Source organism: Rhinoderma darwinii, chromosome 11, assembly GCF_050947455.1.
Source record: "Rhinoderma darwinii isolate aRhiDar2 chromosome 11, aRhiDar2.hap1, whole genome shotgun sequence".
NCBI lineage: Eukaryota > Metazoa > Chordata > Amphibia > Anura > Rhinodermatidae > Rhinoderma > Rhinoderma darwinii.
In genome coordinates this window covers 96,638,307-96,666,130 of record NC_134697.1, presented here as the reverse complement: position 1 = coordinate 96,666,130, position 27,824 = coordinate 96,638,307, and the positions used below count along the sequence as shown (strand labels likewise).

General features: G+C 50.5%; 1 protein-coding gene across 1 annotated transcript; it reads left to right on the top strand.

Moving 5' to 3' along the window:
• Nucleotides 1-231: 231 nt before the first annotated feature.
• LOC142663405 (uncharacterized) lies at nucleotides 232-27,824 on the top strand. Its single transcript, XM_075842019.1, has 7 exons — nucleotides 232-516; nucleotides 23,258-23,338; nucleotides 23,425-23,607; nucleotides 23,693-24,136; nucleotides 24,555-24,734; nucleotides 25,069-25,624; nucleotides 26,650-27,824. Exons 2-7 carry the CDS (start codon nucleotides 23,282-23,284, stop codon nucleotides 27,522-27,524), a joined length of 2,295 nt encoding a protein of 764 aa, XP_075698134.1. The 5' UTR covers nucleotides 232-516; nucleotides 23,258-23,281; the 3' UTR covers nucleotides 27,525-27,824.

The window sequence follows — 27,824 nt, the reverse complement described above, 5'->3', positions numbered from 1 at the left end:
TAGGATTAGATACACGGCTCAGCAGGCAGTATCACACATGATAGGATTAGATACACAGCTCAGCAGACAGTATCACACATGATAGGATTAGATACACGGCTCAGCAGGCAGTATCACACATGATAGGATTAGATACAGAGCTCAGCAGGCAGTATCACACACGCCCGGGGAGTCCTCGGTGAGGGGAGGCGCTCCTTCTGCTCTGAACCAATGATGAAGAAGAGAGATGACGGTTCCTGCTTCATCATTGGAGTCATCTGTATCTGCGGGACATACCCCCGGCCGCCTAGGACTGTCCTGCTGAATCCGGGACGGCGGGAGGTTTCCCTGAATACGTCAGGGAATGTGAACATCTCCGCACTGCTCCGATAAACAGCGGAATAACATAGAACAGACAGAAGCAGCAGAGCGCAGACCACATCGTCAGACATTACTGCAGGTGACGCAGAACCGGAACTGCTGATCACGTGTTTCCGGTGCCACAAGTGTCCTGACATAAGTTGTCCAGAGTGTCAGGTGAGTTGTCATGTCCCCAAATATTCCCCTCATCACACCTAGAACTACACCACCCAGCATTCCCCTCATCACACCTAGAACTACACCTCCCAGCATTCCCCACATCACACCTAGAACTACACCTCCCAGCATTCTCCACATCACACCTAGAACTACACCTCCCAGCATTCTCCACATCACACCTAGAACTACACCTCCCAGCATTCTCCACATCACACCTAGAACTACACCTCCCAGCATTCCCCTCATCACACCTAGAACTACACCTCCCAGCATTCCCCTCATCACACCTAGAACTACACCTCCCAGCATTCCCCACATCACACCTAGAACTATACCTCCCAGCATTCTCCACATCACACCTAGAACTACACCTCCCAGCATTCTCCACATCACACCTAGAACTACACCTCCCAGCATTCTCCACATCACACCTAGAACTACACCTCCCAGCATTCCCCTCATCACACCTAGAACTACACCTCCCAGCATTCCCCTCATCACACCTAGAACTACACCTCCCAGCATTCCCCTCATCACACCTAGAACTACACCTCCCAGCATTCCCCTCATCACACCTAGAACTACACCTCCCAGCATTCCCCTCATCACACCTAGAACTACACCTCCCAGCATTCCCCTCATCACACCTAGAACTACACCTCCCAGCATTCTCCACATCACACCTAGAACTACACCTCCCAGCATTCCCCTCATCACACCTAGAACTACACCTCCCAGCATTCTCCTCATCACACCTAGAACTACACCTCCCTGCATTCTCCTCATCACACCTAGAACTACACCTCCCAGCATTCCCCACATCACACCTAGAACTACACCTCCCAGCATTCTCCTCATCACACCTAGAACTACATCTCCCGGCATTCCCCACATCACACCTAGAACTACACCTCCCAGCATTCTCCTCATCACACCTAGAACTACACCTCCCAGCATTCCCCACATCACACCTAGAACTACACCTCCCAGCATTCTCCACATCACACCTAGAACTACATCTCCCGGCATTCTCCACATCACACCTAAAACTACACCTCCCAGCATTCTCCACATCACACCTAGAACTACACCTCCCAGCATTCTCCACATCACACCTAGAACTACACCTCCCAGCATTCTCCACATCACACCTAGAACTACACCTCCCAGCATTCTCCACATCACACCTAGAACTACACCTCCCAGCATTCATCACACCTAGAACTACACCTCCCAGCATTCCCCTCATCACACCTAGAACTACACCTCCCAGCATTCCCCTCATCACACCTAGAACTACACCTCCCAGCATTCCCCACATCACACCTAGAACTACACCTCCCAGCATTCTCCACATCACACCTAGAACTACACCTCCCAGCATTCATCACACCTAGAACTACACCTCCCAGCATTCTCCTCATCACACCTAGAACTACACCTCCCAGCATTCCCCACATCACACCTAGAACTACACCTCCCAGCATTCCCCACATCACACCTAGAACTACACCTCCCAGCATTCCCCTCATCACACCTAGAACTACACCTCCCAGCATTCCCCTCATCACACCTAGAACTACACCTCCCAGCATTCATCACACCTAGAACTACACCTCCCAGCATTCATCACACCTAGAACTACACCTCCCAGCATTCATCACACCTAGAACTACACCTCCCAGCATTCATCACACCTAGAACTACACCTCCCAGCATTCATCACACCTAGAACTACACCTCCCAGCATTCCCCTCATCACACCTAGAACTACACCTCCCAGCATTCCCCTCATCACACCTAGAACTACACCTCCCAGCATTCATCACACCTAGAACTACACCTCCCAGCATTCCCCTCATCACACCTAGAACTACACCTCCCAGCATTCCCCTCATCACACCTAGAACTACACCTCCCGGCATTCCCCACATCACACCTAGAACTACACCTCCCAGCATTCCCCTCATCACACCTAGAACTACACCTCCCAGCATTCCCCACATCACACCTAGAACTACACCTCCCGGCATTCTCCACATCACACCTAGAACTACACCTCCCAGCATTCTCCACATCACACCTAGAACTACACCTCCCAGCATTCCCCTCATCACACCTAGAACTACACCTCCCAGCATTCTCCACATCACACCTAGAACTACACCTCCCAGCATTCCCCTCATCACACCTAGAACTACACCTCCCAGCATTCTCCTCATCACACCTAGAACTACACCTCCCAGCATTCCCCACATCACACCTAGAACTACACCTCCCAGCATTCCCCTCATCACACCTAGAACTACACCTCCCAGCATTCCCCACATCACACCTAGAACTACACCTCCCAGCATTCCCCACATCACACCTAGAACTACACCTCCCAGCATTCCCCACATCACACCTAGAACTACACCTCCCAGCATTCCCCTCATCACACCTAGAACTACACCTCCCAGCATTCCCCACATCACACCTAGAACTACACCTCCCAGCATTCTCCTCATCACACCTAGAACCACACCTCCCAGCATTCATCACACCTAGAACTACACCTCCCAGCATTCCCCTCATCACACCTAGAACTACACCTCCCAGCATTCCCCACATCACACCTAGCACTACACCTCCCGGCATTCTCCACATCACACCTAGAACTACACCTCCCAGCATTCCCCTCATCACACCTAGAACTACACCTCCCAGCATTCCCCTCATCACACCTAGAACTACACCTCCCGGCATTCATCACACCTAGAACTACACCTCCCAGCATTCTCCTCATCACACCTAGAACTACACCTCCCAGCATTCATCACACCTAGAACTACACCTCCCAGCATTCCCCACATCACACCTAGAACTACACCTCCCGGCATTCTCCACATCACACCTAGAACTACACCTCCCAGCATTCCCCTCATCACACCTAGAACTACACCTCCCAGCATTCTCATCACACCTAGAACTACACCTCCCAGCATTCCCCACATCACACCTAGAACTACACCTCCCGGCATTCTCCACATCACACCTAGAACTACACCTCCCAGCATTCCCCTCATCACACCTAGAACTACACCTCCCAGCATTCCCCTCATCACACCTAGAACTACACCTCCCAGCATTCCCCACATCACACCTAGAACTACACCTCCCGGCATTCCCCTCATCACACCTAGCACTACACCTCCCAGCATTCCCCACATCACACCTAGAACTACACCTCCCAGCATTCCCCACATCACACCTAGAACTACACCTCCCAGCATTCCCCACATCACACCTAGAACTACACCTCCCAGCATTCCCCTCATCACACCTAGAACTACACCTCCCAGCATTCCCCTCATCACACCTAGAACTACACCTCCCGGCATTCATCACACCTAGAACTACACCTCCCAGCATTCTCCTCATCACACCTAGAACTACACCTCCCAGCATTCATCACACCTAGAACTACACCTCCCAGCATTCCCCACATCACACCTAGAACTACACCTCCCGGCATTCTCCACATCACACCTAGAACTACACCTCCCAGCATTCCCCTCATCACACCTAGAACTACACCTCCCAGCATTCTCATCACACCTAGAACTACACCTCCCAGCATTCCCCACATCACACCTAGAACTACACCTCCCGGCATTCTCCACATCACACCTAGAACTACACCTCCCAGCATTCCCCTCATCACACCTAGAACTACATCTCCCAGCATTCCCCTCATCACACCTAGAACTACACCTCCCAGCATTCCCCACATCACACCTAGAACTACACCTCCCGGCATTCCCCTCATCACACCTAGCACTACACCTCCCAGCATTCCCCACATCACACCTAGAACTACACCTCCCAGCATTCCCCACATCACACCTAGAACTACACCTCCCAGCATTCTCCTCATCACAACTAGAACTACACCTCCCAGCATTCATCACACCTAGAACTACACCTCCCAGCATTCCCCACATCACACCTAGAACTACACCTCCCAGCATTCATCACACCTAGAACTACACCTCCCAGCATTCCCCACATCACACCTAGAACTACACCTCCCAGCATTCCCCTCATCACACCTAGAACTACACCTCCCAGCATTCCTCACATCACACCTAGAACTACACCTCCCAGCATTCCCCACATCACACCTAGAACTACACCTCCCAGCATTCATCACACCTAGAACTACACCTCCCAGCATTCTCCACATCACACCTAGAACTACACCTCCCAGCATTCCCCTCATCACACCTAGAACTACACCTCCCAGCATTCATCACATCACACCTAGAACTACACCTCCCAGCATTCCCCTCATCACACCTAGAACTACACCTCCCAGCATTCTCCACATCACACCTAGAGCTACACCTCCCAGCATTCTCCTCATCACACCTAGAACTACACCCCCCAGCATTCCCCTCATCACACCTAGAACTACACCTCCCAGCATTCCCCTCATCACACCTAGAACTACACCTCCCAGCATTCCCCTCATCACACCTAGAACTACACCTCCCAGCATTCCCCACATCACACCTAGCACTACACCTCCCGGCATTCCCCACATCACACGTAGAACTACACCTCCCAGCATTCCCCTCATCACACCTAGAACTACACCTCCCAGCATTCCTCACATCACACCTAGAACTACACCTCCCAGCATTCCCCACATCACACCTAGAACTACACCTCCCAGCATTCATCACACCTAGAACTACACCTCCCAGCATTCCCCTCATCACACCTAGAACTACACCTCCCAGCATTCCCCACATCACACCTAGAACTACACCTCCCAGCATTCCCCACATCACACCTAGAACTACACCTCCCAGCATTCCCCACATCACACCTAGAACTACACCTCCCAGCATTCCCCTCATCACACCTAGAACTACACCTCCCAGCATTCCCCACATCACACCTAGAACTACACCTCCCAGCATTCTCCTCATCACACCTAGAACCACACCTCCCAGCATTCATCACACCTAGAACTACACCTCCCAGCATTCCCCTCATCACACCTAGAACTACACCTCCCAGCATTCCCCACATCACACCTAGCACTACACCTCCCGGCATTCTCCACATCACACCTAGAACTACACCTCCCAGCATTCCCCTCATCACACCTAGAACTACACCTCCCAGCATTCCCCTCATCACACCTAGAACTACACCTCCCGGCATTCCCCACATCACACCTAGAACTACACCTCCCGGCATTCCCCACATCACACCTAGAACTACACCTCCCAGCATTCATCACACCTAGAACTACACCTCCCAGCATTCCCCACATCACACCTAGAACTACACCTCCCAGCATTCCCCTCATCACACCTAGAACTACACCTCCCAGCATTCCTCACATCACACCTAGAACTACACCTCCCAGCATTCCCCACATCACACCTAGAACTACACCTCCCAGCATTCATCACACCTAGAACTACACCTCCCAGCATTCTCCACATCACACCTAGAACTACACCTCCCAGCATTCCCCTCATCACACCTAGAACTACACCTCCCAGCATTCATCACATCACACCTAGAACTACACTTCCCAGCATTCCCCTCATCACACCTAGAACTACACCTCCCAGCATTCTCCACATCACACCTAGAGCTACACCTCCCAGCATTCTCCTCATCACACCTAGAACTACACCCCCCAGCATTCCCCTCATCACACCTAGAACTACACCTCCCAGCATTCCCCTCATCACACCTAGAACTACACCTCCCAGCATTCCCCTCATCACACCTAGAACTACACCTCCCGGCATTCTCCTCATCACACCTAGAACTACACCTCCCAGCATTCTCCACATCACACCTAGAACTACACCTCCCGGCATTCCCCTCATCACACCTAGAACTAAACCTCCCGGCATTCCCCTCATCACACCTAGAACTACACCACCCAGCATTCCCCTCATCACACCTAGAACTACACCCCCCAGCATTCTCCACATCACACCTAGAACTACACCTCCCAGCATTCCCCTCATCACACCTAGAACTACACCCCCCAGCATTCTCCACATCACACCTAGAACTACACCCCCCAGCATTCTCCTCATCACACCTAGAACTACACCCCCCAGCATTCTCCACATCACACCTAGAACTACACCTCCCAGCATTCTCCACATCACACCTAGAACTACACCTCCCAGCATTCCCCTCATCACACCTAGAACTACACCTCCCAGCATTCATCACACCTAGAACTACACCTCCCAGCATTCTCATCACACCTAGAACTACACCTCCCAGCATTCATCACACCTAGAACTACACCTCCCAGCATTCTCCTCATCACACCTAGAACTACACCTCCCAGCATTCATCACACCTAGAACTACACCTCCCAGCATTCCCCACATCACACCTAGAACTACACCTCCCAGCATTCCCCACATCACACCTAGAACTACACCTCCCAGCATTCATCACACCTAGAACTACACCTCCCAGCATTCTCCACATCACACCTAGAACTACACCTCCCAGCATTCCCCTCATCACACCTAGAACTACACCTCCCAGCATTCCCCACATCACACCTAGAACTACACCTCCCAGCATTCCCCTCATCACCTAGAACTACACCGCCCAGCATTCTCCTCATCACACCTAGAACTACACCCCCCAGCATTCTCCACATCACACCTAGAACTACACCTCCCAGCATTCTCCACATCACACCTAGAACTACACCTCCCAGCATTCTCCACATCACACCTAGAACTACACCTCCCAGCATTCTCCACATCACACCTAGAACTACACCTCCCAGCATTCCCCTCATCACACCTAGAACTACACCTCCCAGCATTCCCCTCATCACACCTAGAACTACACCTCCCAGCATTCCCCTCATCACACCTAGAACTACACCTCCCAGCATTCATCACACCTAGAACTACACCTCCCAGCATTCTCCTCATCACACCTAGAACTACACCTCCTAGCATTCTCCACATCACACCTAGAACTACACCTCCCAGCATTCTCCACATCACACCTAGAACTACACCTCCCAGCATTCTCCACATCACACCTAGAACTACACCTCCCAGCATTCCCCTCATCACACCTAGAACTACACCTCCCGGCATTCTCATCACACCTAGAACTACACCTCCCGGCATTCTCCTCATCACACCTAGAACTACACCTCCCAGCATTCTCATCACACCTAGAACTACACCTCCCAGCATTCTCCACATCACACCTAGAACCACACCTCCCGGCATTCTCCTCATCACACCTAGAACTACACCTCCCGGCATTCCCCTCATCACACCTAGAACTACACCTCCCGGCATTCCCCTCATCACACCTAGAACTAAACCTCCCAGCATTCCCCTCATCACACCTAGAACTACACCTCCCGGCATTCTCCTCATCACACCTAGAACTACACCTCCCGGCATTCTCCTCATCACACCTAGAACTACACCTCCCGGCATTCTTCTCATCACACCTAGAACTACACCTCCCAGCATTCCCCTCATCACACCTAGAACTACACCTCCCGGCATTCTCCTCATCACCTAGAACTACACCTCCCGGCATTCCCCTCATCACACCTAGAACTACACCTCCCAGCATTCCCCTCATCACACCTAGAACTACACCTCCCAGCATTCTCCTCATCACACCTAGAACTACACCTCCCAGCATTCATCACACCTAGAACTACACCTCCCAGCATTCCCCTCATCACACCTAGAACTACACCTCCCAGCATTCCCCTCATCACACCTAGAACTACACCTCCCAGCATTCTCCTCATCACACCTAGAACTACACCTCCCAGCATTCATCACACCTAGAACTACACCTCCCAGCATTCCCCTCATCACACCTAGAACTACACCTCCCAGCATTTCCCTCATCACACCTAGAACTACACCTCCCAGCATTCATCACACCTAGAACTACACCTCCCGGCATTCCACACATCACACCTAGAACTACACCTCCCAGCATTCCCCTCATCACACCTAGAACTACACCTCCCAGCATTCCCCACATCACACCTAGAACTACACCTCCCGGCATTCCCCACATCACCTAGAACTACACCTCCCGGCATTCCCCTCATCACACCTAGAACTACACCTCCCAGCATTCCCCTCATCACACCTAGAACTACACCTCCCAGCATTCATCACACCTAGAACTACACCTCCCGGCATTCTCCTCATCACACCTAGAACTACATCTCCCAGCATTCCCCTCATCACACCTAGAACTACACCTCCCAGCATTCCCCTCATCACACCTAGAACTACACCTCCCAGCATTCATCACACCTAGAACTACACCTCCCAGCATTCCCCTCATCACACCTAGAACTACACCTCCCAGCATTCCCCTCATCACACCTAGAACTACACCTCCCAGCATTCTCCTCATCACACCTAGAACTACACCTCCCAGCATTCATCACACCTAGAACTACACCTCCCAGCATTCCCCTCATCACACCTAGAACTACACCTCCCAGCATTTCCCTCATCACACCTAGAACTACACCTCCCAGCATTCATCACACCTAGAACTACACCTCCCGGCATTCCACACATCACACCTAGAACTACACCTCCCAGCATTCCCCTCATCACACCTAGAACTACACCTCCCAGCATTCCCCACATCACACCTAGAACTACACCTCCCGGCATTCCCCACATCACACCTAGAACTACACCTCCCGGCATTCTCCACATCACACCTAGAACTACACCTCCCAGCATTCCCCTCATCACACCTAGAACTACACCTCCCAGCATTCCCCACATCACACCTAGAACTACACCTCCCAGCATTCCCCACATCACACCTAGAACTACACCTCCCGGCATTCTCCACATCACACCTAGAACTACACCTCCCAGCATTCCCCACATCACACCTAGAACTACACCTCCCAGCATTCCCCACATCACACCTAGAACTACACCTCCCAGCATTCCCCACATCACACCTAGAACTACACCTCCCAGCATTCCCCTCATCACACCTAGAACTACACCTCCCAGCATTCATCACAGCTAGAACTACACCTCCCAGCATTCTCCACATCACACCTAGAGCTACACCTCCCAGCATTCTCCTCATCACACCTAGAACTACACCCCCCAGCATTCTCCACATCACACCTAGAACTACACCTCCCAGCATTCTCCACATCACACCTAGAACTACACCTCCCAGCATTCATCACACCTAGAACTACACCTCCCAGCATTCATCACACCTAGAACTACACCTCCCAACATTCTCCACATCACACCTAGAACTACACCTACCAGCATTCCCCTCATCACACCTAGAACTACACCTCCCAGCATTCATCACACCTAGAACTACACCTCCCAGCATTCTCCTCATCACACCTAGAACTACACCTCCCAGCATTCATCACACCTAGAACTACACCTCCCAGCATTCTCCTCATCACACCTAGAACTACACCTCCCAGCATTCATCACACCTAGAACTACACCTCCCAGCATTCTCCACATCACACCTAGAACTACACCTCCCAGCATTCATCACACCTAGAACTACACCTCCCAGCATTCTCCACATCACACCTAGAACTACACCTCCCAGCATTCTCCACATCACACCTAGAACTACACCTCCCAGCATTCTCCACATCACACCTAGAACTACACCTCCCAGCATTCATCACACCTAGAACTACACCTCCCGGCATTCTCCTCATCACACCTAGAACTACACCTCCCGGCATTCTCATCACACCTAGAACTACACCTCCCGGCATTCTCCTCATCACACCTAGAACTACACCTCCCAGCATTCTCATCACACCTAGAACTACACCTCCCGGCATTCTCCTCATCACACCTAGAACTACACCTCCCAGCATTCCCCTCATCACACCTAGAACTACACCTCCCAGCATTCCCCTCATCACACCTAGAACTACACCTCCCGGCATTCTCCACATCACACCTAGAACTACACCTCCCGGCATTCTCCTCATCACACCTAGAACTACACCTCCCGGCATTCTCCACATCACACCTAGAACTACACCTCCCAGCATTCTCCACATCACACCTAGAACTACACCTCCCAGCATTCTCCTCATCACACCTAGAACTACACCTCCCGGCATTCTCCACATCACACCTAGAACTACACCTCCCAGCATTCCCCTCATCACACCTAGAACTACACCTCCCGGCATTCTCCACATCACACCTAAAACTACACCTCCCGGCATTCTCCACATCACACCTAGAACTACACCTCCCAGCATTCCCCTCATCACACCTAGAACTACACCTCCCAGCATTCCCCTCATCACACCTAGAACTACACCTCCCGGCATTCTCCTCATCACACCTAGAACTACACCTCCCGGCATTCTCCACATCACACCTAGAACTACACCTCTCAGCATTCTCCACATCACACCTAGAACTACACCTCCCGGCATTCTCATCACACCTAGAACTACACCTCCCGGCATTCTCCACATCACACCTAGAACTACACCTCCCAGCATTCTCCTCATCACACCTAGAACTACACCTCCCGGCATTCTCCACATCACACCTAGAACTACACCTCCCAGCATTCCCCTCATCACACCTAGAACTACACCTCCCGGCATTCTCCTCATCACACCTAGAACTACACCTCCCGGCATTCTCCACATCACACCTAGAACTACACCTCCCAGCATTCTCCACATCACACCTAGAACTACACCTCCCAGCATTCTCCACATCACACCTAGAACTACACCTCCCAGCATTCCCCACATCACACCTAGAACTACACCTCCCAGCATTCCCCTCATCACACCTAGAACTACACCTCCCAGCATTACCCTCATCACACCTAGAATTACACCTCCCAGCATTCCCCACATCACACCTAGAACTACACCTCCCAGCATTCCCCTCATCACACCTAGAACTACACCTCCCGGCATTCTCCTCATCACACCTAGAACTACACCTCCCGGCATTCTCCACATCACACCTAGAACTACACCTCCCGGCATTCCCCACATCACACCTAGAACTACACCTCCCAGCATTCATCACACCTAGAACTACACCTCTCAGCATTCTCCTCATCACACCTAGAACTACACCTCCCAGCATTCCCCACATCACACCTAGAACTACACCTCCCGGCATTCATCACACCTAGAACTACACCTCCCAGCATTCATCACACCTAGAACTACACCTCCCGGCATTCTCCTCATCACACCTAGAACTACACCTCCCAGCATTCCCCTCATCACACTTAGAACTACACCTCCCAGCATTCATCACACCTAGAACTACACCTCCCAGCATTCCCCACATCACACCTAGAACTACACCTCCCAGCATTCATCACCTAGAACTACACCTCCCAGCATTCTCCTCATCACAGCTAGAACTACACCCCCCAGCATTCTCCACATCACACCTAGAACTACACCTCCCAGCATTCCCCTCATCACACCTAGAACTACACCTCCCAGCATTCATCACACCTAGAACTACACCTCCCGGCATTCTCCTCATCACACCTAGAACTACACCTCCCAGCATTCCCCTCATCACACCTAGAACTACACCTCCCAGCATTCATCACACCTAGAACTACACCTCCCAGCATTCCCCTCATCACACCTAGAACTACACCTCCCAGCATTCCCCTCATCACACCTAGAACTACACCTCCCAGCATTCCCCTCATCACACCTAGAACTACACCTCCCAGCATTCATCACACCTAGAACTACACCTCCCAGCATTCTCCTCATCACACCTAGAACTACACCTCCTAGCATTCTCCACATCACACCTAGAACTACACCTCCCAGCATTCTCCACATCACACCTAGAACTACACCTCCCAGCATTCTCCACATCACACCTAGAACTACACCTCCCAGCATTCCCCTCATCACACCTAGAACTACACCTCCCGGCATTCTCATCACACCTAGAACTACACCTCCCGGCATTCTCCTCATCACACCTAGAACTACACCTCCCAGCATTCTCATCACACCTAGAACTACACCTCCCAGCATTCTCCACATCACACCTAGAACCACACCTCCCGGCATTCTCCTCATCACACCTAGAACTACACCTCCCGGCATTCCCCTCATCACACCTAGAACTACACCTCCCAGCATTCCCCTCATCACACCTAGAACTAAACCTCCCAGCATTCCCCTCATCACACCTAGAACTACACCTCCCGGCATTCTCCTCATCACACCTAGAACTACACCTCCCGGCATTCTCCTCATCACACCTAGAACTACACCTCCCGGCATTCTTCTCATCACACCTAGAACTACACCTCCCGGCATTCCCCTCATCACACCTAGAACTACACCTCCCGGCATTCTCCTCATCACCTAGAACTACACCTCCCGGCATTCCCCTCATCACACCTAGAACTACACCTCCCAGCATTCCCCTCATCACACCTAGAACTACACCTCCCAGCATTCTCCTCATCACACCTAGAACTACATCTCCCAGCATTCCCCTCATCACCTAGAACTACACCTCCCAGCATTCCCCTCATCACACCTAGAACTACACCTCCCAGCATTCTCCTCATCACACCTAGAACTACACCTCCCAGCATTCATCACACCTAGAACTACACCTCCCAGCATTCCCCTCATCACACCTAGAACTACACCTCCCAGCATTCCCCTCATCACACCTAGAACTACACCTCCCAGCATTCATCACACCTAGAACTACACCTTCCGGCATTCCACACATCACACCTAGAACTACACCTCCCAGCATTCCCCTCATCACACCTAGAACTACACCTCCCAGCATTCCCCACATCACACCTAGAACTACACCTCCCAGCATTCCCCACATCACACCTAGAACTACACCTCCCGGCATTCTCCACATCACACCTAGAACTACACCTCCCAGCATTCCCCTCATCACACCTAGAACTACACCTCCCAGCATTCCCCACATCACACCTAGAACTACACCTCCCAGCATTCCCCACATCACACCTAGAACTACACCTCCCGGCATTCTCCACATCACACCTAGAACTACACCTCCCAGCATTCCCCACATCACACCTAGAACTACACCTCCCAGCATTCCCCACATCACACCTAGAACTACACCTCCCAGCATTCCCCACATCACACCTAGAACTACACCTCCCAGCATTCCCCACATCACACCTAGAACTACACCTCCCAGCATTCCCCTCATCACACCTAGAACTACACCTCCCAGCATTCATCACAGCTAGAACTACACCTCCCAGCATTCTCCACATCACACCTAGAGCTACACCTCCCAGCATTCTCCTCATCACACCTAGAACTACACCCCCCAGCATTCTCCACATCACACCTAGAACTACACCTCCCAGCATTCTCCACATCACACCTAGAACTACACCTCCCAGCATTCATCACACCTAGAACTACACCTCCCAGCATTCATCACACCTAGAACTACACCTCCCAGCATTCTCCACATCACACCTAGAACTACACCTACCAGCATTCCCCTCATCACACCTAGAACTACACCTCCCAGCATTCATCACACCTAGAACTACACCTCCCAGCATTCTCCTCATCACACCTAGAACTACACCTCCCAGCATTCATCACAACTAGAACTACACCTCCCAGCATTCTCCTCATCACACCTAGAACTACACCTCCCAGCATTCTCCACATCACACCTAGAACTACACCTCCCAGCATTCATCACACCTAGAACTACACCTCCCAGCATTCTCCACATCACACCTAGAACTACACCTCCCAGCATTCTCCACATCACACCTAGAACTACACCTCCCAGCATTCTCCACATCACACCTAGAACTACACCTCCCAGCATTCATCACACCTAGAACTACACCTCCCGGCATTCCCCACATCACACCTAGAACTACACCTCCCGGCATTCTCATCACACCTAGAACTACACCTCCCGGCATTCTCCTCATCACACCTAGAACTACACCTCCCAGCATTCTCATCACACCTAGAACTACACCTCCCGGCATTCTCCTCATCACACCTAGAACTACACCTCCCAGCATTCCCCTCATCACACCTAGAACTACACCTCCCAGCATTCCCCTCATCACACCTAGAACTACACCTCCCGGCATTCTCCACATCACACCTAGAACTACACCTCCCGGCATTCTCCTCATCACACCTAGAACTACACCTCCCGGCATTCTCCACATCACACCTAGAACTACACCTCCCAGCATTCTCCACATCACACCTAGAACTACACCTCCCAGCATTCTCCTCATCACACCTAGAACTACACCTCCCGGCATTCTCCACATCACACCTAGAACTACACCTCCCAGCATTCCCCTCATCACACCTAGAACTACACCTCCCGGCATTCTCCTCATCACACCTAGAACTACACCTCCCGGCATTCTCCACATCACACCTAAAACTACACCTCCCGGCATTCTCCACATCACACCTAGAACTACACCTCCCAGCATTCCCCTCATCACACCTAGAACTACACCTCCCAGCATTCCCCTCATCACACCTAGAACTACACCTCCCGGCATTCTCCTCATCACACCTAGAACTACACCTCCCGGCATTCTCCACATCACACCTAGAACTACACCTCTCAGCATTCTCCACATCACACCTAGAACTACACCTCCCGGCATTCTCCACATCACACCTAGAACTACACCTCCCGGCATTCTCCACATCACACCTAGAACTACACCTCCCAGCATTCTCCACATCACACCTAGAACTACACCTCCCAGCATTCTCCTCATCACACCTAGAATTACACCTCCCGGCATTCTCCACATCACACCTAGAACTACACCTCCCAGCATTCCCCTCATCACACCTAGAACTACACCTCCCGGCATTCTCCTCATCACACCTAGAACTACACCTCCCGGCATTCTCCACATCACACCTAGAACTACACCTCCCAGCATTCTCCACATCACACCTAGAACTACACCTCCCAGCATTCTCCACATCACACCTAGAACTACACCTCCCAGCATTCCCCACATCACACCTAGAACTACACCTCCCAGCATTCCCCTCATCACACCTAGAACTACACCTCCCAGCATTACCCTCATCACACCTAGAACTACACCTCCCAGCATTCCCCACATCACACCTAGAACTACACCTCCCAGCATTCCCCTCATCACACCTAGAACTACACCTCCCGGCATTCTCCTCATCACACCTAGAACTACACCTCCCGGCATTCTCCACATCACACCTAGAACTACACCTCCCAGCATTCCCCACATCACACCTAGAACTACACCTCCCAGCATTCATCACACCTAGAACTACACCTCTCAGCATTCTCCTCATCACACCTAGAACTACACCTCCCAGCATTCCCCACATCACACCTAGAACTACACCTCCCGGCATTCATCACACCTAGAACTACACCTCCCAGCATTCATCACACCTAGAACTACACCTCCCGGCATTCTCCTCATCACACCTAGAACTACACCTCCCAGCATTCCCCTCATCACACTTAGAACTACACCTCCCAGCATTCATCACACCTAGAACTACACCTCCCAGCATTCCCCACATCACACCTAGAACTACACCTCCCAGCATTCATCACCTAGAACTACACCTCCCAGCATTCTCCTCATCACAGCTAGAACTACACCCCCCAGCATTCTCCACATCACACCTAGAACTACACCTCCCAGCATTCCCCTCATCACACCTAGAACTACACCTCCCAGCATTCTCCACATAACACCTAGAACTACACCTCCCAGCATTCCCCTCATCACACCTAGAACTACACCTCCCAGCATTCATCACACCTAGAACTACACCTCCCGGCATTCTCCTCATCACACCTAGAACTACACCTCCCAGCATTCCCCACACCTAGAACTACACCTCCCAGCATTCCCCACATCACACCTAGAACTACACCTCCCAGCATTCCCCACATCACACCTAGAACTACACCTCCCAGCATTCCCCACATCACACCTAGAACTACACCTCCCAGCATTCCCCACATCACACCTAGAACTACACCTCCCGGCATTCATCACACCTAGAACTACACCTCCCAGCATTCATCACACCTAGAACTACACCTCCCGGCATTCTCCTCATCACAGCTAGAACTACACCCCCCAGCATTCTCCACATCACACCTAGAACTACACCTCCCAGCATTCCCCTCATCACACCTAGAACTACACCTCCCAGCATTCTCCTCATCACACCTAGAACTACACCTCCCAGCATTCTCCTCATCACACCTAGAACTACACCTCCCAGCATTCATCACACCTAGAACTACACCTCCCAGCATTCTCCACATCACACCTAGAACTACACCTCCCAGCATTCTCCTCATCACACCTAGAACTACACCTCCCGGCATTCCCCTCATCACACCTAGAACTATACCTCCCAGCATTCCCCTCATCACACCTAGAACTACACCTCCCAGCATTCTCCTCATCACACCTAGAACTACACCTCCCGGCATTCCCCTCATCACACCTAGAACTACACCTCCCAGCATTCCCCTCATCACACCTAGAACTACACCTCCCAGCATTCTCCTCATCACACCTAGAACTACACCTCCCAGCATTCTCCACATCACACCTAGAACTACACCTCCCAGCATTCTCCACATCACACCTAGAACTACACCTCCCAGCATTCTCCACATCACACCTAGAACTACACCTCCCAGCATTCTCCACATCGCACCTAGAACTACACCTCCCAGCATTCTCCACATCACACCTAGAACTACACCTCCCAGCATTCCCCTCATCACACCTAGAACTACACCTCCCGGCATTCCCCTCATCACACCTAGAACTACACCTCCCAGCATTCATCACACCTAGAACTACACCTCCCAGCATTCTCCTCATAACACCTAGAACTACACCTCCCAGCATTCCCCTCATCACACCTAGAACTACACCTCCCGGCATTCGCCTCATCACACCTAGAACTACACCTCCCAGCATTCCCCTCATCACACCTAGAACTACACCTCCCAGCATTCTCATGACACCTAGAACTACACCTCCCGGCATTCTCCTCATCACACCTAGAACTACATCTCCCAGCATTCCCCTCATCACACCTAGAACTACACCTCCCAGCATTCCCCTCATCACACCTAGAACTACACCTCCCGGCATTCTCCTCATCACACCTAGAACTACACCTCCCGGCATTCTCCACATCACACCTAGAACTACACCTCCCAGCATTCCCCACATCACACCTAGAACTACACCTCCCAGCATTCATCACACCTAGAACTACACCTCTCAGCATTCTCCTCATCACACCTAGAACTACACCTCCCAGCATTCCCCACATCACACCTAGAACTACACCTCCCGGCATTCATCACACCTAGAACTACACCTCCCAGCATTCATCACACCTAGAACTACACCTCCCGGCATTCTCCTCATCACACCTAGAACTACACCTCCCAGCATTCCCCTCATCACACTTAGAACTACACCTCCCAGCATTCATCACACCTAGAACTACACCTCCCAGCATTCCCCACATCACACCTAGAACTACACCTCCCAGCATTCATCACACCTAGAACTACACCTCCCAGCATTCATCACACCTAGAACTACACCTCCCGGCATTCTCCTCATCACAGCTAGAACTACACCCCCCAGCATTCTCCACATCACACCTAGAACTACACCTCCCAGCATTCCCCTCATCACACCTAGAACTACACCTCCCAGCATTCTCCTCATCACACCTAGAACTACACCTCCCAGCATTCTCCTCATCACACCTAGAACTACACCTCCCAGCATTCATCACACCTAGAACTACACCTCCCAGCATTCTCCACATCACACCTAGAACTACACCTCCCAGCATTCTCCTCATCACACCTAGAACTACACCTCCCGGCATTCCCCTCATCACCTAGAACTACACCTCCCGGCATTCCCCTCATCACACCTAGAACTATACCTCCCAGCATTCCCCTCATCACACCTAGAACTACACCTCCCAGCATTCTCCTCATCACACCTAGAACTACACCTCCCGGCATTCCCCTCATCACACCTAGAACTACACCTCCCAGCATTCCCCTCATCACACCTAGAACTACACCTCCCAGCATTCTCCTCATCACACCTAGAACTACACCTCCCAGCATTCTCCACATCACACCTAGAACTACACCTCCCAGCATTCTCCACATCACACCTAGAACTACACCTCCCAGCATTCTCCACATCACACCTAGAACTACACCTCCCAGCATTCTCCACATCACACCTAGAACTACACCTCCCAGCATTCTCCACATCACACCTAGAACTACACCTCCCAGCATTCCCCTCATCACACCTAGAACTACACCTCCCAGCATTCATCACACCTAGAACTACACCTCCCAGCATTCTCCTCATAACACCTAGAACTACACCTCCCAGCATTCCCCTCATCACACCTAGAACTACACCTCCCGGCATTCGCCTCATCACACCTAGAACTACACCTCCCAGCATTCCCCTCATCACACCTAGAACTACACCTCCCAGCATTCTCATGACACCTAGAACTACACCTCCCAGCATTCTCATCACACCTAGAACTACACCTCCCAGCATTCTCCACATCACACCTAGAACTACACCTCCCAGCATTCTCCTCATCACACCTAGAACTACACCTCCCAGCATTCCCCACATCACACCTAGAACTACACCTCCCAGCATTCTCATGACACCTAGAACTACATCTCCCAGCATTCCCCTCATCACACCTAGAACTACACCTCCCAGCATTCCCCTCATCACACCTAGAACTACACCTCCCGGCATTCTCATCACACCTAGAACTACACCTCCCGGCATTCTCCACATCACACCTAGAACTACACCTCCCAGCATTCCCCACATCACACCTAGAACTACACCTCCCAGCATTCATCACACCTAGAACTACACCTCTCAGCATTCTCCTCATCACACCTAGAACTACACCTCCCAGCATTCCCCACATCACACCTAGAACTACACCTCCCGGCATTCATCACACCTAGAACTACACCTCCCAGCATTCATCACACCTAGAACTACACCTCCCGGCATTCTCCTCATCACACCTAGAACTACACCTCCCAGCATTCCCCTCATCACACTTAGAACTACACCTCCCAGCATTCATCACACCTAGAACTACACCTCCCAGCATTCCCCACATCACACCTAGAACTACACCTCCCAGCATTCATCACACCTAGAACTACACCTCCCAGCATTCATCACACCTAGAACTACACCTCCCGGCATTCTCCTCATCACAGCTAGAACTACACCCCCCAGCATTCTCCACATCACACCTAGAACTACACCTCCCAGCATTCCCCTCATCACACCTAGAACTACACCTCCCAGCATTCTCCTCATCACACCTAGAACTACACCTCCCAGCATTCTCCTCATCACACCTAGAACTACACCTCCCAGCATTCATCACACCTAGAACTACACCTCCCAGCATTCTCCACATCACACCTAGAACTACACCTCCCAGCATTCTCCTCATCACACCTAGAACTACACCTCCCGGCATTCCCCTCATCACCTAGAACTACACCTCCCGGCATTCCCCTCATCACACCTAGAACTACACCTCCCAGCATTCCCCTCATCACACCTAGAACTACACCTCCCAGCATTCTCCTCATCACACCTAGAACTACACCTCCCAGCATTCTCCACATCACACCTAGAACTACACCTCCCAGCATTCTCCACATCACACCTAGAACTACACCTCCCAGCATTCTCCACATCACACCTAGAACTACACCTCCCAGCATTCCCCTCATCACACCTAGAACTACACCTCCCGGCATTCCCCTCATCACACCTAGAACTACACCTCCCAGCATTCATCACACCTAGAACTACACCTCCCAGCATTCTCCTCATAACACCTAGAACTACACCTCCCAGCATTCCCCTCATCACACCTAGAACTACACCTCCCGGCATTCGCCTCATCACACCTAGAACTACACCTCCCAGCATTCCCCTCATCACACCTAGAACTACACCTCCCAGCATTCTCATGACACCTAGAACTACACCTCCCAGCATTCTCATCACACCTAGAACTACACCTCCCAGCATTCTCCACATCACACCTAGAACTACACCTCCCAGCATTCTCCTCATCACACCTAGAACTACACCTCCCAGCATTCCCCACATCACACCTAGAACTACACCTCCCAGCATTCTCATGACACCTAGAACTACACCTCCCAGCATTCATCACAGCTAGAACTACACCTCCCGGCATTCTCCTCATCACACCTAGAACTACACCTCCCAGCATTCCCCACATCACACCTAGAACTACACCTCCCAGCATTCCCCACATCACACCTAGAACTACACCTCCCAGCATTCATCACACCTAGAACTACACCTCATCACTCCTAGAACTACACCTCCCAGCATTCCCGTCATCACACCTAGAACTACACCTCCCAGCATTCCCCACATCACACCTAGAACTACACCTCCCAGCATTCTCATGACACCTAGAACTACACCTCCCAGCATTCATCACAGCTAGAACTACACCTCCCGGCATTCTCCTCATCACACCTAGAACTACACCTCCCAGCATTCATCACACCTAGAACTACACCTCCCGGCATTCTCCTCATCACACCTAGAACTACACCCCCCAGCATTCTCCACATCACACCTAGAACTACACCCCCAGCATTCATCACACCTAGAACTACACCCCCCAGCATTCTCCACATCACACCTAGAACTACACCTCCCAGCATTCTCCTCATCACACCTAGAACTACACCTCCCAGCATTCATCACACCTAGAACTACACCTCATCACTCCTAGAACTACACCTCCCAGCATTCCCGTCATCACACCTAGAACTACACCTCCCAGCATTCTCCACATCACACCTAGAACTACACCTCCCAGCATTCTCCACATCACACCTAGAAATACACCTCCCGGCATTCCCCTCATCACACCTAGAACTACACCTCCCAGCATTCTCATCCAGTCCAGCTCCGCCCCATCCTTCCTACCAATCCACTTCATTTCTCCTCTCTGGCTGCCAGTCCTGTTCTGCTCCTTGTCCTGTTTTATATAGCATTCTTTTATATGCTGAAATTTTGTAAGAAATGATAGTCAGTAACATGCTGGTGGTTGTAGTCCCTGGGCTGGGGCAGCTGTACATTACCAGTCCTACAGTTACTGGACCGCACGTTCCTCACGTCATCCTCAATGTTCTGCACGCTGCACCTCAAACAGGAGTAGTTGAGCAAGTTCTCTAGGTCAGGGGTCACCTCCACGTCACGTCCTCATCTACGCGCTGCGCAATTTTGGTTTTATTCTAAAACCCACATCACGTCCACGCGTCTCCATCTCCCAAATGTATCTGACAAGGTTATAAAATAAAAAAATGCAGCAAAGTCCGCGCTTGATTCCGCATCAAAACGTAAACGGCGGATCTTACCTGCGTTATTTGCGCTGCGTTTATATCCGCCATGTGCAGCCTTAGGCCACGTTCACACACTTACTAAAAAAACGTCTGAAAATACGGGGCTTCAAGGGAAAACAGCTCCTAATTTTCAGACGTTTCAGCCACTCGCGTCGTTCACGGCCATTTGAAAAGTCATTGAAAAACGGCTCCAAAAACGCCCCAAGTAGTGACATGCACATCTTTTTTGCCGGCGTTTTTTGAAAAACAGCCGCGTAACAAAACAAGCCGCTGGAACAGACCGCGGTTTTTCCCATTGAAATCAATGGGCAGATGTTTGGAGGCGTTCTGCTTCCGATTTTTCAGCCCGAAAAGAAGCCGTGTGCACATACCCTTAGGATTACAATGTGCGCTTAGAGTAAATTCACACCTAGCAGTTGCAGTTTATATTTGTAATTGCAAAACAACAATGGGGATACTTAGTCCTATAATGTGAGGCACACGGGGTTATTCATTTAGTTACCGCCTTTTCCCTTCCATCCATAGTAACCCCCGCGGGTCTCGTCCGAAGGTTCCCCCCACCCGCACGTCTCGTCCGAAGGTTCCCCCCACCCGCACGTCTCGTCCGAAGGTTCCCCCCACCCGCACGTCTCGTCCGAAGGCCCGTTTTATTAGATACCCTTTAGGTTATATTTCAGAATGTCTACAAAATAATAGAAAAACATTCAAAGTGGTAAATCCGAGACCTTACATGAAATTCAGGTGACCCCATAGCGAATATCAAGTGGGGCGCCCACCACCACGCATTACCCTATCTGAAGCATGAAGGACCCTTTCTTGTTTGCCCCATAATATACCAGAAAAGGGAAACATATCCCGCTGGGCCTTCACCTTCTCTTCATGTTCTCATCCATTGGGAATCAGGGGGCGGCACACTTGGGCTCGGGGCGCCCCTTCTCCACGGTGGCCCTCTGATCGGATCTCCTATCACAACCCATCGCCTGTCTGATTTATAACATTTTATAGTAAACGGCTTCGTGTCCGTATGTAGGGAGGAATTTATGTCTGTTCTTGAGGCGTATTATCCATATTATCTCTTGTAGTTATAACTCCGCACTCAGAGTCACATGACTAAGAAGATATTAAACCTCATCTCGGAGATCACCCACCTGCTGACCGGAGAGGTGAGGCATGCTGGGAATTGTTACATGACATCACTCCTATTTAGTGAGGGTTTCAGGTATGGTTATCACTGTCTGTTCGTACACAGGATTATACAGTAGTGAGGAAGACGTCTGGGAAGTATGTGACCCCCGGCAGCCGTACCCCTGTGTCCGGAGGGTGGAGCAAGGCCCTGAAGTCCATCACGGAGGAGTCTCCACCTCACTCATCAATAAATGATGAGAAGATCCTGGACCTCACCCACAAGATCATCGAGCTGCTGACAGGAGAGGTGAGCGCTGCCGGGAATGCTGGGACATTATATAATAACACAAGGTATAATGTGTTGGGATGATGACTGTATCCTTGTGTGTCAGGTTCCTATAAGATGTCAGGATGTCGCCGTCTATTTCTCCATGGAGGAGTGGGAGTATCTAGAAGAACACAAGGATCTCAAGGACGTCATGATGGAGGACCAACGGGACCGCACACCACCGGGTAAGAAGGATCTGTACAAGGACATCATGATGGAGGACCACCGGAACTGCACATCTCCGGGTAAGAGGGATCTGTACAAGGATGTCATGACGGAGGACCACCGGAACCGCACATCACCGGGGAAGAGGGATCTGTACAAGGAGGTCGTGATGGAGGACCACCGGAACCGCACACCTCTGGGTAAGAAGGATCTGTACAAGGACGTCATGATGGAGGACAATGTCCAAGATGCAAGTGGACTAAAGCTGGACAAGAACAAGACTCCCATGACTAAGCTTATATTAAGCCTCATCGTTGACTTCTTTGCTCAGGTCACTGGGGAGGTGAGACTGTGGGTATGACAGTTATAAATCATGTAGCCCGGTATAATTGTAACGTCTCCATCTCCAACCTTGGTAGCCCTGATGTAACAGTTTTTGGTCCAGTAGGTCTGGCCATTCTAATCAGGTTCACTTTATCATACATGGGTTCCTCTAGTTTAAGGTGATCATGTTTGGAATGGCCTAGAGCACTTCATGGTCTGAAGGTCAATGCCGATGAGACAAACTTTCCCGCTTTATGAAGTATTGATCGTTGATAGAAAAGCAGGAAACTTCAGAAGACCTCCCATGGCCTAGATTTCACATTGGATGGATCATAAACCATAGGGAAAGCCAAGCTAATTTTTGAATTAGTCTTTCAGTTTCGCATGGTGTAGAGTCATATGGTAAATGATTGTCTTTTTCCCTCCACAATACGCAGCAATATATCATTTTGGGGAATGACGGTAAAACTGTGGAGTCGAGCAGCTGGCGCCGAGTGTCAAGAGTAAGCAGGAAACCAAGCCCCATCGTGAAGCCTCCACCTAACTCAACAAGCCAAGAGAGAAACAAGAAGCTCCTGGACATCACCAACGAGATCATAGAGCTGCTGACCGGACAGGTGAGCGCTGCTGTACATTATACTCGAAGGACCCTTTACATAGGCCAAGGATCGGGCAAAGGAGCGTTCATATAAACGCTCGTTCCCGATCATTGCCGCGTGTAAACCGTGAGACGTGCTGCCGACATGATGGTTATGCACGAGGACGAGAGATCAGAGTAACAAGCGCCCGTCCCCAGACAGAGTTCCTTGCGAAAGTACCAAACGAGCGCCGATCAACGAGCTGTCCCGTTGATTGGCGCTCATTTTCATGGCCCATATTGGGTTGTGTGAAAGGACCTTCACACCGATGTGTATAATATGTCTGGATGATGACTGTATCCTTGTGTGTCAGGTTCCTATAAGATGTCAGGATGTCGCAGTCTATTTCTCCATGGAGGAGTGGGAGTATATTGAAGAACACAAGGCTCTATACAAGGAGGGCATGATGGAGGACCACCGGAACCGCACATCACCGGGTAAGAAGGATCTGTACAAGGAGGTCATGATGGAGGACCACCGGAACCGCACATCTCCGGGTAAGAGGGATCTGTACAAGGACATCATGATGGAGGACCACCGGCCCCTCACACCACCGGGTAAGAGGGATCTCTACAAGGAGGTCATGATGGAGGACCACCGGAACCGTACACCACCGGGTAAGAGGGATCTGTACAAGGACGCCACGATGGAGGACTACCGGAACCGCACACCACCGGGTAAGAGGGATCTGTACAAGGACGTCATGATGGAGGACCACCGGGACAGCACATCACCGAGTAAGAGGGATCTGTACAAGGATGTCATGATGGAGGACCACCGACCCCTCACACCGCCAGATAAGAGGGATCTGTACAAGAACGTCATGATGGAGGACCACCGGCCCCTCAAATGCCCACATAAACGCACAGGTAACTATCTACATCCAGCGTCCATGTGATTAGATACACCTATCTGGTTTGGTCTTCTCTTTACTGTCCCAAAGGCCTCAACGTGCCTGAGGCTTGACTCCACCGTTGTTCTGTGATGGTCCTTATGAGACAATTGTGCCGCTATTTTATCAGCATGGGTCATCCCAAGTATTCCAACCCACACTTTTGTTGGTGTTTGTACCGAAAGTAGGAACCTTGTATGTTAGTCGACCTCAAATGTGTTGGGAGAAGCTCGAATACGACCTCCTCTGTGTCTCCGCAATCCCGCCACCCTTTTGCGTACGACAGATTTTAGGTGGCGCTAGTGGGTCATGTAACTCAATGATTGGATAAGTGACTTAATGCTTGGGTGGTGTTACTAAGGCTATGTCCACACGGCATATGTTCAGACTGAAAAATACGAGGCCGATATCAAAAAGAAACCGGTCTCGTACATCCAGGCATCTTACTAGCCGATTTTAAAAGTTTTTTTTTTTCGATTTTACAAAGCGCATTTTCTGAAGTGTCAATGGGGAAAAATCAGCTTGGAAAACGCTTCAAGGAGTGTCATGTCATTTCTTTTTGACGAGCCGTTTTTTATTTAAGTGAGGTAATAATATGCCTCGTATGAACTACACAGCGTATTTTCCATTTAAATCAATGGGTAGATGTTTACAGACGTAAAAGTGGGAAGAAACCGAGGCTGACCCTCGTATTTTTGCCGCGGTTTTGCGGTAAAAACCGCACAAACATTAGCCCTATTCAATAAGGATAATCTGCGTGTGGCTGCCGGACGCTGTTTTTGTGGCGGAAACTGCGTCAAGAAATGACATGAAATTTACACCCTACCTAAACAATGGGTGACTGTTTCCCATTGAAAGCAATCAAAGGCTTTTCGCATGCGCTATTCCCGAAAAACGGGCCAAAATCAGCGTGAACAAGGCCAAACGCTACAATATACGCCTGAAAATATGCCGTGTGAGCATGTCATTGCTTAAAGTAAAATTCTCTTTCCCCACCCCCAGATTGTCCTATAAAAGCTGCAACCGAAAAACCACGAAGAAGCAAAGTAAAACCGTTCTCGTGCGGGATATGTGGGAAGTCGTTCAAACAAAACTCCAAACTCCTAAGACACGAGATCAGCCATAGCGCCGCAAAACCATACCCGTGCTTGGAATGTGCGAAATCCTTCATCTGTAAGGGAGACCTTGCTCGACATCAGAAGCGCCACACAGGAGAGAAGCCATTCACTTGTTCTGAATGTGGGAAAAGCTTCGGTCACAAGTGGAACCTTAATAAACATAAGAACTTGCATATTCAGGACAAGCCCTATAAATGTTCTCAATGTGACAAATGTTTTAGCACGAGGATCGCCCTTCTTCAGCATCAGAAGATTCACAGTGACGGCAATCCGTTTTCTTGTAGCGAATGTGGAAAAAGTTTCATGGACAAAGCTCATCTTCTTGGCCACCATAAGATTCACACCGGAGAGAAGCCATACGCGTGCGTCGAATGTGGAAAGTCTTTTGCTCATAAATATCATCTTACCAGACACCTTAAAATCCACACGGTCGAAAAGCTGCACTGTTGCCTCGAATGCGGGAAAGGATTTATATGTAAGACATCCCTTATTATACATCAGAAAATCCACACCAGGGAGGATTTAGCTCAATGCTCTGAATGTCACCAGAGTTTTACGAGAACCGCAAATCTTATTGAACATCAGAAAATCCACACCGGGGAAAAAACGTCATTCTGTGGCGAATGTGGGAAGTTTTTTAGGACCAAATACGATCTTTGTTTGCACAAAAAAAGCCACGCAAAACTGTATTCTTCTGAAGGAGTCGGCAAGAAAGAGCTTGCGACTCATCAAAAAAGCCACGCCGCGGAGGAGCCATAACCCCGCTCAGAGCGTGACGGGTCTTTTCTTACAAAGAGGAATCTCAAAACACATCAAAAAGTTCACACGGGGGAGAAGCCATAATGTTGTTCGAGTGTGGAGGACACTTTGCCTATAAAGCTGACCAGCCACCGGAAAGGTAATGCGAGGGAGGAACCACCATAACGTTGAGGAATCTCACCGCAAATGTCCAAAAAATGTGAACAAAAATTGATGGTGTTGGGTTGCTAATTCCAAATACAACTGTATAGATCCCATAACGTTAAGCCGTTGCATTATTGATTAATAAACATTTCTGTA

Excerpts from the sequence above, each read along its gene's own strand:
- LOC142663405 (XM_075842019.1), top strand. The coding sequence starts at position 23,282 with ATGACTAAGAAGATATTAAACCTCATCTCGGAGATCACCCACCTGCTG. Across the intron at positions 23,339-23,424 it reads CCCACCTGCTGACCGGAGAG|GATTATACAGTAGTGAGGAA; the intron begins GTGAGGCATGCT and ends GTTCGTACACAG. Across the intron at positions 23,608-23,692 it reads TCGAGCTGCTGACAGGAGAG|GTTCCTATAAGATGTCAGGA; the intron begins GTGAGCGCTGCC and ends CTTGTGTGTCAG.